General features: G+C 50.6%; 1 protein-coding gene across 1 annotated transcript; it reads right to left on the bottom strand.

Annotated features, from left to right (window-relative positions):
* Positions 1 to 1,346: 1,346 nt before the first annotated feature.
* Positions 1,347 to 10,260, bottom strand: CRYGN (crystallin gamma N). The gene is made up of 4 exons (XM_068405308.1): positions 10,240 to 10,260; positions 9,527 to 9,775; positions 7,081 to 7,226; positions 1,347 to 1,536 (listed from the first exon to the last, which is right to left on the bottom strand). The coding sequence occupies exons 1-4, from the start codon at positions 10,258 to 10,260 to the stop codon at positions 1,401 to 1,403; spliced, it is 552 nt and encodes a 183-aa protein (XP_068261409.1). The 3' UTR covers positions 1,347 to 1,400.
* Between the last annotated feature and the right edge of the window lie 3,639 nt (positions 10,261 to 13,899).

Below are 13,899 nucleotides of genomic sequence, written 5' to 3'. Positions count from 1 at the left end.
GAGCCAAGAAGCTCTAACTGGAAAGATGAACAAGGCGGATGAGTGTGAACTGATGCAATGGCAGCTGGCTCCGGTGTCAGACCGCGATGCAGTTCGGGACCAACCAGCCCCCTGCCCCAGCACAGAGCACAGCTCCCTGCTCCTTCTGGTCACTCTGCCAAGGGCAGGATCCCATTGCAGACCTGCAAAGCAGAGCAGCCCTGCAGGCACACACGCCTCATGCTCCAGTGTGCTGGGGACCTGTCAGCCTCACTCATGTCCCTTCGAAGGGCTGGGGACAGTGGTTAGATCAGCAGCCTTCCCACTGGATTAACACAGAGCTTTGCAGCTCTGTCGGCACCGTGCCCGTGCCTGTCAGGATCCATCAGACAGCCAAGCCTGAACAGCTAATAGAATAATGGAGTGAAAAGAATAAAATTACCCCTTTCTGAAACAGCCAGAAACACTCAGCTAATGCTGAACGTGGCTTATGATTTTACACAAAAGAGGCTGCCTGACTTTTGGGCGCTGAATGAAAGGGGAAGCGCCCAGGCTGTAGTGGACGGTCTGTAGCTGAATGGGCAAAGCTGTTCCCATCCCGGCTGCCAAGCATAGAATTGGGGTTTGGGGCCACCAAAAGAACTGGGATGGACTGGGAGTGCCGAAGGGGCAGAAGGATGGGAAGAGGGTTGTGCAGAAAGTGACAGTGCTGTGGCTATTTTCTTCGCTGCTGCCCCCTCAAAATGTCATTGTCAGCTGAAGGGCTTATGAATCAGGGAGCAAAGAGATGATTGCTCAGGTTTTGTGCCTTCAGGGATTTTTTTTTTTTAGTATATTTTTTGATATGTGCTGATCTAAGGTCAAAGTAACTTGGGATGAATGTTTTCTATCACCTTTGCATCAAGACCAGCACGTTGTACTCAGACAGACCCTGCAAGTCGGTCAGATCCTGACATGATCCTCACATGATCCTCACGTGTGTCCTCACATGGCACAAGCAGACCCTCTGACAGCTGTGTGCCTGTGCTCACAACACACGTGTGTGGCAATGTGACCCCCTCCAGGCACCAGGAGTCAGCTGGGTCCATGGCATGGTGGCCCTGGATGGGGCAGAGCGAACACGTGTCAGACCAAAACGACACCAGGGAGCACTTTCCTGGGTCTGCTTGTCACCACCAGTTCTGGCCCATCACTTCCACATCGTCCTTATAAATCACCACGGAATGAAAAAGCAAATTCATAGCACATAAATCAAGCTTAGAAAGGTTGCAAGTTTGTTCCCTCTTGAACTCATGCGAGTGACGGAAAAAAGTACTTAGAGCCAAAAGCTGGAGTTTAACAATTTATTCCATGGGTCAGTGAGTGGGAAGGAGGGTGATGCCTGGTCTCAGCAGGCCATCGCTGGTAGGATGAAAGCTCAGCTACAAGTAGTTGATGACTCTTCTGATGGACTGGACGCTCGCGCTGCGCGCCTGCCACGCATTGAAGTTGCTGAACTCGCCCCGCTCTACCACATACATACGGCCTCGGTAGTTGGGCTCCTCATACAGCACCCACCTGAGCAGAAAGGTAGGGTTACTTGGATCCAAACAATGTGGTCACCTCAGGAGACCTCGTGCCCACGTTGAGTGGCTACGTTTAGGGACTTCAGTACTGCAGCCTACCAGGGCTCGACAGTCCCTCCGCAGCCCCAGTCCCATCCTGCACACAGAAATGCCCCCCGTGGAGTTAACTGCTGGCACTTCCCCCAGTTTCCAGTGTAGCCTGGCAATTACCCACAGCCAGATGGGACCTTGCCTTTAGAAGAAGTTGTTTTGGGTTACATCAGGGATGAAGCCTGGGATGAGGGGCTCTGTGCTTCATATTGCTGTAGGAATGGATCTCTCTGAGTTTCTCCACGTGCAACAGAAACAATTTAATAGTATTTGGTAGTGCTAAAGAATGACATGAGTCCCCTCAGCCCCTGCATAAACCCGTTTTGGACTGTAAGAAGAAACGTGCAATGCTTGAAGGATGTTTTACCTCTTTGAACTGACTCATTAGCCATGATGGGAACCATATTTAATAATTTCTTTCTTTGTTAGTAATTCTCAGTGGCCTCTCTTTGATGCTTTCCAACAGAGAGCAGGACTTGGCTTGGTTATCTTCACTTTACGCCCAAAGTTAACTACAACTTTCCCTTGGAATACAGTCAGATATAACGCTCAACAACCTTGGTGACGGGCATGCCCGACTTCTTCACCTAGCTTGGCTATGTTCCTTTAGCATGTCTTCCTCCACCTGAAGGTCTTCAAGTCAGGAGCAATTCTGATGGTCAAGAGGGACAAATTTTGCTGCTCTTCTCTCCCTCCATTCCTTTAGTACACACTGTGCCATGATCTTAATCTGGCCACAAGTGTCACCTCTTTCCTCTATTTAAATCTCCCATGCTTTTTAACCAAGTTTTGCCATTGCTTTGATAGTTTCACACTCGGATTTCCACCCCATCATTGCTGAACTGCTCATCTCTGCCTTGTTCTTCTCTTCCCAACTTTTTAAAGGATCTTATAAGGATCTCTGCTGCTTGTCCCACCTATTGGCTTATCAGTGACAACAGAGCACAAATGCAATCATCTTCCAAATAATTTGGTTTCTGTGGTCTGTCTCGTGCCAGGAATTCAAATGTGACATCTGGGTTGGGACCTACTGTATGTGGGATTTCCAGGGAGAATCTCCTTTAAGGGCTGGGTGGGTCAAAGCCTGCTGGGCCTGCAGGGTCAGATAACAAATGGTGAACTCAGATCAGTCTGACCCAGGACAAAAAACTGGAGTCTTAGGAAAAAAGTTGTTTGTAAAACCAGACACCCACGGGGATTATTTTTTAAAAAAAGCAAAAGGTTAGGGTAGTCAGTCAAGCTACCTTACAGACTCGTCAACATACTTGGATTTATTTTGTGTTTCTGAGAGAACACCAGGTGGGACTGAGGTGGGTCCCTTCTCCCATCTGCCTGTGCACTGATACGACTGGCACGTTGAGCGCACGCCTGCCTGGTGCCCCTCCCCACGCTGCTGCCCGTGCTTGCACAGCCCTTTTCTGCAGCATCGCTGCAATGGGCTCAGCCAAGACATTTGGATCCTGGGCATTTCCTACAAACAAACAAGTTCATTCTTTGGCACTTCTTGCAGCCAGTCTATATCCAAACCAGAATTACAAAGGCATCCTCAGCCTTTTCCTTTGAAGCTCGCTCTGCAGTGTGTGGAGAAGGCTGCCCGCCGCTCACGCGAGTGTAATGGCAGGTCGCCCTGAAGCCATGTCCCCCGTCACATATCCTGATGTGCGCTGTCAGAGAGCATGCTCAGCTCTTCAGCTTCATTAAGAACAATTTATAAAATTCTCCTCCTCCTCTATGTACACCCCAGCCTTGTTCTAAGGCCTGCATGGCTTGCTTCCTTTTCCACTCCATTCCTTCAGCTTATATGCACCTCTCCATATTTTTGGACGATCATGGGCCTCTTTCTCCATCAGCTCACCATCCCTCCCTCAAGCACTCCTGAAAAGAGCTCCTGATCCTATTTTCTGCACCCTCCAATCACTCACTCCTGCTGAGAATACCTAACGTTATTAAAAATACTGCATGGTGGTAGGACAGGGATGTTCACAGGGTGTTGCTGGCCCACCAGGACATGGTGGTTCTTCCAGCTCTGCTCTGCTCTAGGGCATCTTTCAACAACTGCTGGACCCCAGGGAATAATGCAGGGGGTAGAGCAGTCCCTCATAGTCACTGTCTTTCCCAAGACCTCTGTGTTTCTCTCCAGACAGATGGTTGATGTGTCTGCACAGTTGCATGGAGGGAATGGGACAGGCCTTGGGGTAGATGGAAGCGGAGTGTGTGACCTGGTGGGGTGGTAAGAACTCACTGGCTTATCCCTCAGCTTAGAGAAAGGCTGCAAAAAAAGAAGAATAAAAGGAATAGCAGAAAGATGGGAGTGAAGTGTATTGGCAGTGCAAGGTGATGAGTGAAGACTTGTATGGCTTACTTAGCTGTTCCTTTATTGCCTAAAATTTACGTTCTCTGAGACCATCAGCAGGAGAGGGAATCAAGTCAGTCAGAAGCTAGGAAAAAAAAAAAAGATGATCCTGTCCTCAAGCCCAGCATGGGAGAGCTGATCCAGGCACAGAGCACGCAGCCCTCAAACATCTCGGTGCTGTGTTTCATTAGCACATAAACCCAGAGGACACGGGAATAAAACTCGCATGGAACCAGCGCAGGCCCTGTAAGCCAACACTGGCTGCTCATGCTGAAAAAACTAGCAGGGGAGCACGGCAGCTTCAGCCTGAACCGAGCGGGATGCTTTCAGTAGAGCTCTAGGTCACTCATTCTCCACGCAGGACTCGAGTAGTGCCATGAGCAACTATTGCCTCTGGCGAGAAATAGGTAACGTTTATTGGGCGGCAACATCTGGGTACCTGTTCTGGTTGGTATTTCACAGCCTGACTGCAGAACATCTACCAAGCACTCATAAATGCTTCAGCACAATAAATGGTTGGTCTGGTTCCTTCAAGTTACATCACTGTAGCTTAGAAAAGCCCTTTTTGGAGTATTCTCTCCCAGACTGTAAAAAAAATACAGCTTTTCAAAGCTGTTCTTTCTAAGCAATCCTCTGTGCAGTGGCTGAGGCACAAAGGAGGACAAGAAGCACATGTCTTCATCTAATACCAGATGCTACCATATATCATACTGGAGCTACCTCTGCCCGAGGGACGGGCAAAGCCGCTTGCCACACAAACTGCAACAGCTTCCGAGGAGGTGGTAACATCTTGAAACGGTTCCAAAATAGCAAGCTCATTTTCAGCATGGCTTCAACAGCTTCAGCATCAGCCTTTCTGGCTGTGTGGGGTAGCAGTTGCCATGCCCAAAAGGGCAGTAGAGAAGGTGCCAGACACACTCAGCCCCACCAAGAAACCAGACGGATGTCGCATTGGGGGAATTAAGGGGGAAAATTGCAGTGGGAGACTTCAGCGCTACTGGGAGCAGGCAGGGAACTCAAGGGAACCCTGCTTTATGTCTGCTTTCAGCATGCACAGGATAGAACAGACCTGCTTTCAGCCTGGGGATGTGCTGGAGACAGCCTGTGGCTGAAACTCCCCTTGTCTCCAGTGACCCCAACTCCTCCGCTCCTCAAATGATTGAGGATGAGTCGTGGGAGGACTTTGCCAGCACTGAGCCCAGCACCAGCTACAACTGCTGCACCTCTGGGGTCACCTGGGCTTATATGGTCCATCCAAAAGAGAAAAGTGGTGCCGTGGGGTCCCTTTTCCCCTCCCTGGTCTCACCTCTCTGCCATGGTGGTATCTCCTCCTTCCCTCTCTCCTACTGCAGCCTGGGGCCAGTGGGTCCCTCTGCACCATCCAGCCTTTTAATGGCCTTTACAGACCCTGCCCCACACTTTCAATGACTGTCTTCCCAGGGTCTGGATGTAACTCCACAAAACTCAGTGAGTTTCTTCACCACGGTCCTCTCGGTATTTTATTTGTTTGTTTCTTTTTTTTTTTTTTTTTTTTGTTTTTTACTCACTACTCAAAGCCTTGGAGAAGTCATGTAATGTTAACATAAACAGTCTAGGCTCCCGTGCGAGGGAAAGCAAGCTTTGTGCCCCTTATATATTTTGCAGGGGGGGGATCAATCTGAAAAATTCAAGTGCTTGAAAGTTTCTGGGCAGCATCCCAATTTCTCAAGCTCCAGGCTCTTCTACAGGGACATGTGTGGTAAATAATTGGCCCTAAATCTCTTGCCAGAGTACCCGCAGGCTGTCTCTTGGCTTTAAAGTGTTGGTACTCAAATGCCTTTTGCTTCCAATGCTCAGCGCTAATGGGGTCCCCAGAGGGCTCCAGCTATTTCTTCCCACTGGGAGCTGGTAGCTCTGCTCCTTACTTTTAATGAACCACCACTGCCTGATCACAAGCCTGTTTTTTTGGGGAAGAGTAGAGGTCTCAGTTGAATCAGAAAGGGTCCTGCAGGACACTCGCTGTCAGGATGTCACGAGCTTGGATGGCAATAAACTTCTTCCTATTCTGGGAAAAAATGGCTGTGGACCCCAGAAAGAGTCCAACATCCCACACCAGGTGCAGGTGAGATGTGCAACATCCAGTCCAGGACAGGTGGAGAAGAGTGTTTCTGCGCTGCCTCCTCTGCAGGGCCTCCCCTCTGCCCCGGGCCTCACTCCAGCCACCCTCTGCCTGGCTCCAGGGGGATTTTATGGCATTCCCCTGCTCCCAGCACACTTGCAGTGAGAATGCAATTGTCAGACAGAGGAAAGGGGAGACGGCCAGATACCAACCCTTCTCACAACTGGAGCAAAAAACCATAAAAAGGACCAACACCATCAACAAAATGCAAATTGCCACCCAACAGCAAGAAAAAGGCAAAGCCGCCATCCTGCAGAGGCTTTTGGGAACATCTGCAGGGGCAGGAGGATGGGGCTGAGCATCAGAAACACATCTGCAAAGCAGGTTCACGAGGCACTGAGGATGACCAAAAACCCCCATCAGGGTGGCTGTGCCTCACCACCACAGTTTAATTTTAATTTAATTTTAAAGTGAGACGCTGCTGCCTCATTTTTGCTGCCCAAGGAGGAGGTTGCTGGTGTTGCAGCAAGCCTTGATGAAGCCACTTGCAAAGCAAAAGCCCTGATCTCCATCACCCAGAGCCATCCATCCGCCCTCCCCAAAAGCCTCTGCGTGGATTTTAAAGAGATGTTTGGAAACATGCACAGAAATGTTTAAAAAAAAGAAGAAAGGAAGGATAAAAAAGCTGGTTTTAGGCTTCTTGTTTCATACACCTTAAAAAGGGGTTTCAGAGCTCCGGTAGCTTGTGCTTAGCTGCTACCCACCAAAAATCATGCCCCTTTGAAGCAGCTCTCGATTGGCAGGCACAAAAATTCATCTTTAAATGGCTTAACTCACATTTTTAGGCTTTCTCCAAGTCCCCCCAGCACCATCAGTCCCCCCCACAACACGGGGGGACGCTGCATCCACCTCGCTCCCCTGCGGTGCCGGCACAAAGGGGTGCAGGGCAGGGAGCACCGCAGCGGCTGCGTGCGGGGCCACGCGCGGTTACTTACGCGCCGTCGCCGTACACTTTGAGGGCATTGATGCAGGTCTTGTCCCAGCCTTGTCCCTGCAGGAAGGAGCAATCTTCCGTCAGCTCCATGCTGGGACCACTAAAACGGCTCCTCTCAAATATTTCGATCCTGTAATGCTCGCCGTGCTGGGGACAAAGGGATTCGAGTCAACCAAAAACAAATGCAGCAAATTATTTCCCTGGCTTTTAAAAGACAAAGAGGAAGATGGAAGGGTGCTTCGGAAGGGGAATGTGAAAAGCAGTCCAACAGCACCAGTATGCACAGAGCACTCACAAACTCGTGCCACCTCCCAGCACACCGCGCCAACCAGAAAAGCAGCCAGAAAACCCTCGTTGCTGCACTTTCCTGTACCTGCCATCCACCTGCAAACACATCGCTCGTGGGTTGCCTTGTGCTCAGGCACACGTAGCCCCTCGCCCATCTGCAGATCCCCCCCCATCGGCCCACAAACCCTCCGTTCCAAATACAGCATCAGCTACAGCCCCAGCTCTCCATACACTCATACAGCAAAAAAAACCCAGATATATATCCAGAGTGTACCAAGATGCTAGACTATTCCCCTAAACTACTTTATATTGCTTCCAGTTCCACACATAACTGCTGTTCCTGATGGGAACAGCCTTTCTTTAAGGAAAAAATTAAAGAGAAAAGAAAGAAACCTTCCCCACATCATCGTTGCTGCATGAGCCCTTGAGGGTGATGTGATATAAATTCCTCTGGGGAGATTTCTGCAGCCTGTGGCATAGGTATGTGGGACAGAGTGAGCTGAAAGGGTATTTTAAAGCCAAATTCAAAGAATACCTAAATGCATTTTTCAAATAAACAACGTCAACACACAAGAAGGCCGGGCTGCGATGCCAGACCCCACAGCCGGCAGCTGCGGGCAGCAGCCGAGCGGACACCGTGCCTGAGCAAACATCCCTCCGGGAATCCGCGCTGCAGAAATGCCTCGAAGCACTTGCTGGCACCTCGCAGGGAAAATCGCCGGCCAGGGAAGGAGGAGCACGTCCTCGTGCCGGCTGGGCTCCAGGGCCTGGGGCAGAGCATCCCTCCACGTACAGACCATGGAGAGGAGCTGCTGCCAGTCCCACACTGCTTTGGGAAGGACATTACGGACCTGAAACAAACCCATTGCCGTGCCAAAAAGCAGCTTTAGGGCCATCGAAAAACCCCACCAGCTCCAAGTGGGTTCATCATTGCCCCAGGGGTCATGAGTAATAGGAGAGTCGAATGGAAAGACCTAACCCAGATTCAATTTTCTTTGCTACTTTTTAATCTTCCTGATTAAACCTCCCTCCAGGCAGTGTTTTTAAAAGCTTCATCAGGGGAGGGCTAACTAGTATGGGGAAAAAAAAATGGTTTTTGTTTCGGATTACTGGGTTGGTTTTTTTTTTTTTGCAACAGCAGAGAATTCAGCTCAGATTTTCTAGGAGCAGCCCAGCTGCCGCATGGGTCCGGTTGGGAAAGCCCTCGGGCTGCCTGCTGCCCTCCGGGGGTGTGGGGACACCGGGCTGCCACCGCTCAATCTTGCCTCAGGCAACAACCCTCCTTCTTACTTCCCCCGTGAGTATTTCATAGCAACTCACATTAAAAAGCAAAAACACGTGATGCCGGCAGGACCTCGCCACCTCATCTGAACAACCCCAGGAAAATCCCATCCTGATAAAGCCACTGTGTTTCACGCTGTGGGAGGAAGGCGACGTGTCTTCCTCCAGACTGGCAGGCACGGGAAACAACGACTCGGCTTTGTGACCTGCACAGACCACCCCAAGGGGGGGACAAACCTTCCCCAGGAAACCATGGGACATATTCATAGAATCACAGAATGGTTTGGGTTGGAAGGGACCTTAAAGATCAACTAGTTCCAACCCCCCTGCCATGGGCAGGGACACCTTCCACTAGACCAAGTTGCTCAAAGCCCCATCCAGCCTGGCCTTGAACACTGCCAGGGAGGGGGCAGCCACAGCTTCTCTGGGCAACCTGTGCCAGTGTCTCACCACCCTCACAGGAAAGAATTTCTTCCTAATATCTAATCTAAATCTACCCTCTTTCAGTTTAAAACGGTCCCCCCTCATCCTGTCACTACCTGGCCTTGTAAAAAGTCCCTCTCCAGCTTTCCTGTAGGCCCCCTTCAGGTACTGGAAGGCTGCTAGAAGGTCTTCCTGGAGCCTTCTCTTCTCCAGGCTGAACACCCCCAACTCTCTCAGCCTGTCTTCATAGCAGAGGTGCTCCAGCCCTCTGATCATCTTCGCAGCCCTCCTCTGGACTCGCTCCAACAGCTAAACAACTGTTATTTCTAAAGAGCATAGATTTTTAGTACATTTATTCATGGGGTTCCTGTGACCAGGAGAAATAAAGCCCAACAGCAGCTCCATCCCACCGATGCTCTGGCTGGGAGAGCGAAGCACCAGCAGCATCCACTCACCATCCCGACAGGCCGGCAGGAGCCCATGTGGTCACCGCGGCCATTCCAGCGATAGAAATCGGGGTACTCGCCGTGCTCCAGGATGTACTGGTGCCCTCGGAAGTCGGGGTGATCGAAGCAGACCCAAGCCCCGCTCTGGACGCAGATGGAGTTGACTCGGTTGGGGAAACCTCGCTCCAGGAAGCTGCCGCAGCTGCCGCAGACCTCCAGCTTTCTGCCCGTGAAGGATTTGCCTTCATAGAAAATGATCTGGAGGGAGGGAGGAGAACAGGCTCATGGCGAGGAGCAGGAGCACAGCCGGACCCCCCCAATTCAAGCAGATGGGAATCTCTTGCAGATGTATCATTTTAGGATGGTTTGTTGGGGTTTTTTTAGCTGCTTTCCAGCAAGAGGAGCACAGCATTGCTGTCATTTTTTCCTAAGAGCCGTATTTGTTTTTCTGGGAACTCAGCGCATCCCACATTGACGACACTTCTCACCGCCTCGTGCTCGCTCACACGTATTTCCAGCCGGGATGTTTAAACAGGAAACTCGGCTCCCGAAACGCAGTTCCTTCTGCCACCCCCTCCCCATCCCTGCTACCGAATTTACTCCCAGTATCACCACTCCTGTCGCATCCTCCGGGTCATTATCCTCACCTATTCCTTCAACCCGGAGGATGCTCGGGCTCCCCGGCCCCAGGCTGGAAGGGAAGCGGTTGGGTCGTTACTTACTTTTCCTGAGTATTGAGACATTTTCTGCTGGCTGCTATCCGAGACCAAAACCGCGATGGACAGAAACGTGGGACACCCCGTTATATAGCGGTCGGGGCTGGGGCGGGGGATGCGGGGCTGGTGCCGCGAGGGCTTTGTAACAAAGCAGTGGGAACCGGGGGCTTTAGGCTTTCCTGCTTCGTAGGCAGAACCGCCGGTGACGGGGCCTGCTGAGTCCGGGGTTTTGATTTTGGGCAGACGATCTGACAAAAGATGTGCTAGGCAGGGCTTTGGGCGATTAGCAGTGCACATTGACTGCCCCTTTTTGAAGGACTTCCCCCACCACCACCCCCTTTTTTCCCTGTTTTCCCCCCTTTCCCCCTTTTTTTTCCTGCCCCCCCCTTTTTTTTCCCCCCTTTTTCTCCCCTATTTTCCTTTTTTTCTCTTTTTTATCTTTTTTTTTTCTTTTTTATCCTCTTTTTTTAGAGCAGACAAGAATAAGGAAACAGCAGCACCTTGAAGCACAGCACCTAGTTTCTCTGTACTGGGTTCACTTCCTTTTATGTTTTTTTCCCAGCTTCTTCTCTCCTATTGCAGTGTGGCAGCCAAAGCGAGTGTCCTTGGAAGACTCCTCACCAATAAGACATCACACTCCATCCATTACAGCAATGGTTCCTTGTTCAACCTTCGAACCTCTTTAAATGGCACCTCCGCAAGCCAAGGACCTCATCCTCTCTGAATTGATTTGTCTTTTATACTATTTAATAGCTCCGGAAGAAACCTCACACCCAGCTCCGACTCATCAAATCCTCCTCTTCGGCACCCACGGGGCCCCCATCACCTCCTCCCTCGCCAGCACTCCGCTGCCCAGACCATCAGGCACACGCTTTGAATCCGAACCCTAAAAACTCATTTCTTGGCAGGTCGCTCCCATGGGCACACGTGCCAGCAGCCTCGCACGACAACCCTGCTCTGATGCCTTTGTTCATTGCCTCGTTTCAGGATTAAAGACCATTTGGGAAGAGAGGATATCATTATTAAGGCTTAAACGCACGCCGCCCTTTCAATTAAGATGTAAAAGTTAATAAGTGTGTGTGCGCACACACGTAGGCTGAGCTGGAAGACGTCACGTTGACTGGGATGTGCTGGAGGAGGAAGGAGGGAGGTGGCACGTTGCGTTTGGGAAAGAAACACATCCTTCATCTGACGCAGGTAAACCTGCCCCAGCATCGCAGAAATGCTGTTCACATTTACGTGTTCTGATGGGAGGCAGGAAATAATGAAGAAAAGCCTCATTTTAATTAAAAAACCCTACCCAAACACTCACTGAAATGCTGGTGTTATTTTCTAGGTGCTAAATTAGTCACCAGACAGTGTGAGAAAAGTAACAGCACATGGAAAGTCCCACTTGGAGGAGCAGCAGCCAGGGCGGGCAGCATTAGCGGTGTCCCCAAAACCAGCCCTTGCCCATGGCCTTGCACTTGGTGCCCTGGGAGGGAAGGAGGAGATGTGTCCCTCTTCTGAGTCATGGCTGGGAGCACCAGGGTGACAAGGTGATCCCATTGCTGGTCTTGGGACACAACTCTCCCATCCATTGGGGTCGTAATGGCCCGTGCGCCCTTTGCATTGGCCATGAGCTGTTGGGTGCCTGGAGAGGAAGATCCACAACATCCCAGACAAATTGGCCCTAAAGCACCCAGTAAAGCAAATATTACCGCAGGAGGTTTTTATGGAACTACAAAAGCCTGGTTTCCTCCAGCTCTGTCTCATGATGGGATTTTCCTGTTTCTCCTAAGATGCGAGCTTTAATTAAATCTGCAGGAACTTGAATTATCTGAGACTTGTGCCCGGCTGATAGAAGTTGTCCAGCAGGTTCAAAAGCTATTTTAGGAGAGATGGAAAGAGGGTGTGACAATTTTATTCTCATTTCTTTGAGAAACCACATTAAAGATATGAAACAACAAAGGGCCCATCTCTAGAAAAAAGGAAAATGATGGGAAAAAAAGACTATTGAAGAATGGCAAATCATAATTCCTAGTCAAACGCCCTTAATTCCTTGCCAAGGATGGACAAGCTGCCAAGGGAAAAGAGCAGCCTGAGGAGCCTGCGGCCACTATCAACCTTTTGGGCACGCAATGCTGGGGCAGACCTTGCCTCCTGCTCGTGCCCAGGTTTGCATCCAACCACAATGCCCCACACCCATGGGGCCGAGGAGTGAGGTGGTCGAAGCCATTTTGCTCCAAGTCCAGGCCAGAACCAGTGGTGAGCAAACCAAACATCTCAACCACACAAGACGGCCAAGGTTGATTTCAGGTCCATTGTAACCCTGGAGTTACATCCCTGACAAAACTGGGGTGGGAAGGACTCAATGCTGCAGGACACTGTTGGTGCCAACACCAGTCAGAGATAGACCCAGCCACACTAGACACCAGAACTCAACCATCCAGGACCAAAACACCCTGCCTGGATAAATGTGGTGGCTCCAGCTGCCACCCTGCTCTCCTCTGCGCATCCCACCTACACCCAGGATCTGGGCACAGCTCTTGTTCTCTTACAAAGTGACCTCCATTACAGGCCCAGGGGTTGCAAGCAAGGTTTTGTCGGCATAAATAAGCCCTGGGTGTTCTTCAAAACACGGTGGTGAGATGCCACCAACTCTTTCCACAGGGTGTTACGTAGGATTTACGGGGGTGATTTTTCCATACAGCTCAGCAGACACCAGCCTCGCAATAATCTGCAGTGTTAGGCGGTGCTGGCAGATGGATGCTGCCAAACTACCCAAGTAAAGGTAGGAAGATGCGCAACTTGCTCCTTCTGTGACGCAGAGATTTCCTCAAGAGAGCAGGGTGCGACTCCTGGAGATGAATCTTTGGGAGTGACCTCGCTAATGCTAACAGGATATTTCTTAGCAGAGGCTGAGCACGCAAATAATAATTACGTGAGCAACAGCCAAGAAGTTGCACCGCATCCTCTGGAAGGGCCACGCGCCAGCTTCTGGAGGAGCTTTTACTGTTTGCAAAGCAGCGTAAGACCCAGCATGGGAAACATCTGTACCTCAGGGCTTTGAAAAGGCCGCCTTGCTTAAAAAAGGTCACAGATTTCTTCACGTACCTTAGTACGAGATACTTCTAGCTCATCAGATATGGAACAACCTTTGGGTCTAGCTCCTTCCTATGGAAAATTTTTCGTCTGGCTGCTGAAAAGGATGAGCACAGCTTGTGGGCCACTTCAGAGCAGCAACAGACGTCAGAGTGAGAAACCATCCTTATGACTCAAGGGGGAGTTTCTATATTAAATCCACGTTGCTCGATTAAGACCTAGCCCACCTCACACCAGTCACCAAAGCACTAATTTCCACTGGTGATTAACCCATTCCCAGTGCCTGGGTACACCACGCACTGCCTTCCAGAGCTGCTGGGGAGGCTGGTTACACTGCAGGACATAGCTGCAAAACATTCAAGCAGAGAAAGGATCTTCCATCCCACCCCCTCACTGGCAGAATACATCACCTGTTGCTAGAAATGGAATCAGCTGCCAGGCGATGGTTTTGGGGCTTAACATCTAGTCTCTATCATGGATGCACCAAGACATAGAGTCTCTGCAGTATCTCTACCAAGGGTGGTCATCCCACACCCTGACCCACCACCCATCCCCTTGCCACACAACACCTTGCGTCGCCCC

This window comes from Nyctibius grandis, chromosome 7, assembly GCF_013368605.1.
Source record: "Nyctibius grandis isolate bNycGra1 chromosome 7, bNycGra1.pri, whole genome shotgun sequence".
NCBI lineage: Eukaryota > Metazoa > Chordata > Aves > Nyctibiiformes > Nyctibiidae > Nyctibius > Nyctibius grandis.
The sequence above is the reverse complement of the archived record's forward strand: the minus strand, read 5'-3'. Positions and strand labels throughout refer to the sequence as shown.

What these genes read in the sequence shown, in the direction of transcription:
- CRYGN (XM_068405308.1), bottom strand. Translation starts at nt 10,260, where the DNA reads ATGTCTCAATACTCAGGAAAA. An exon ending in TGTCTCAATACTCAGGAAAA is followed by an intron (nt 9,776 to 10,239) that starts GTAAGTAACGAC and finishes CCCTCCCTCCAG; the next exon opens with ATCATTTTCTATGAAGGCAA. An exon ending in CCTGCCGGCCTGTCGGGATG is followed by an intron (nt 7,227 to 9,526) that starts GTGAGTGGATGC and finishes CTTTGTCCCCAG; the next exon opens with CACGGCGAGCATTACAGGAT.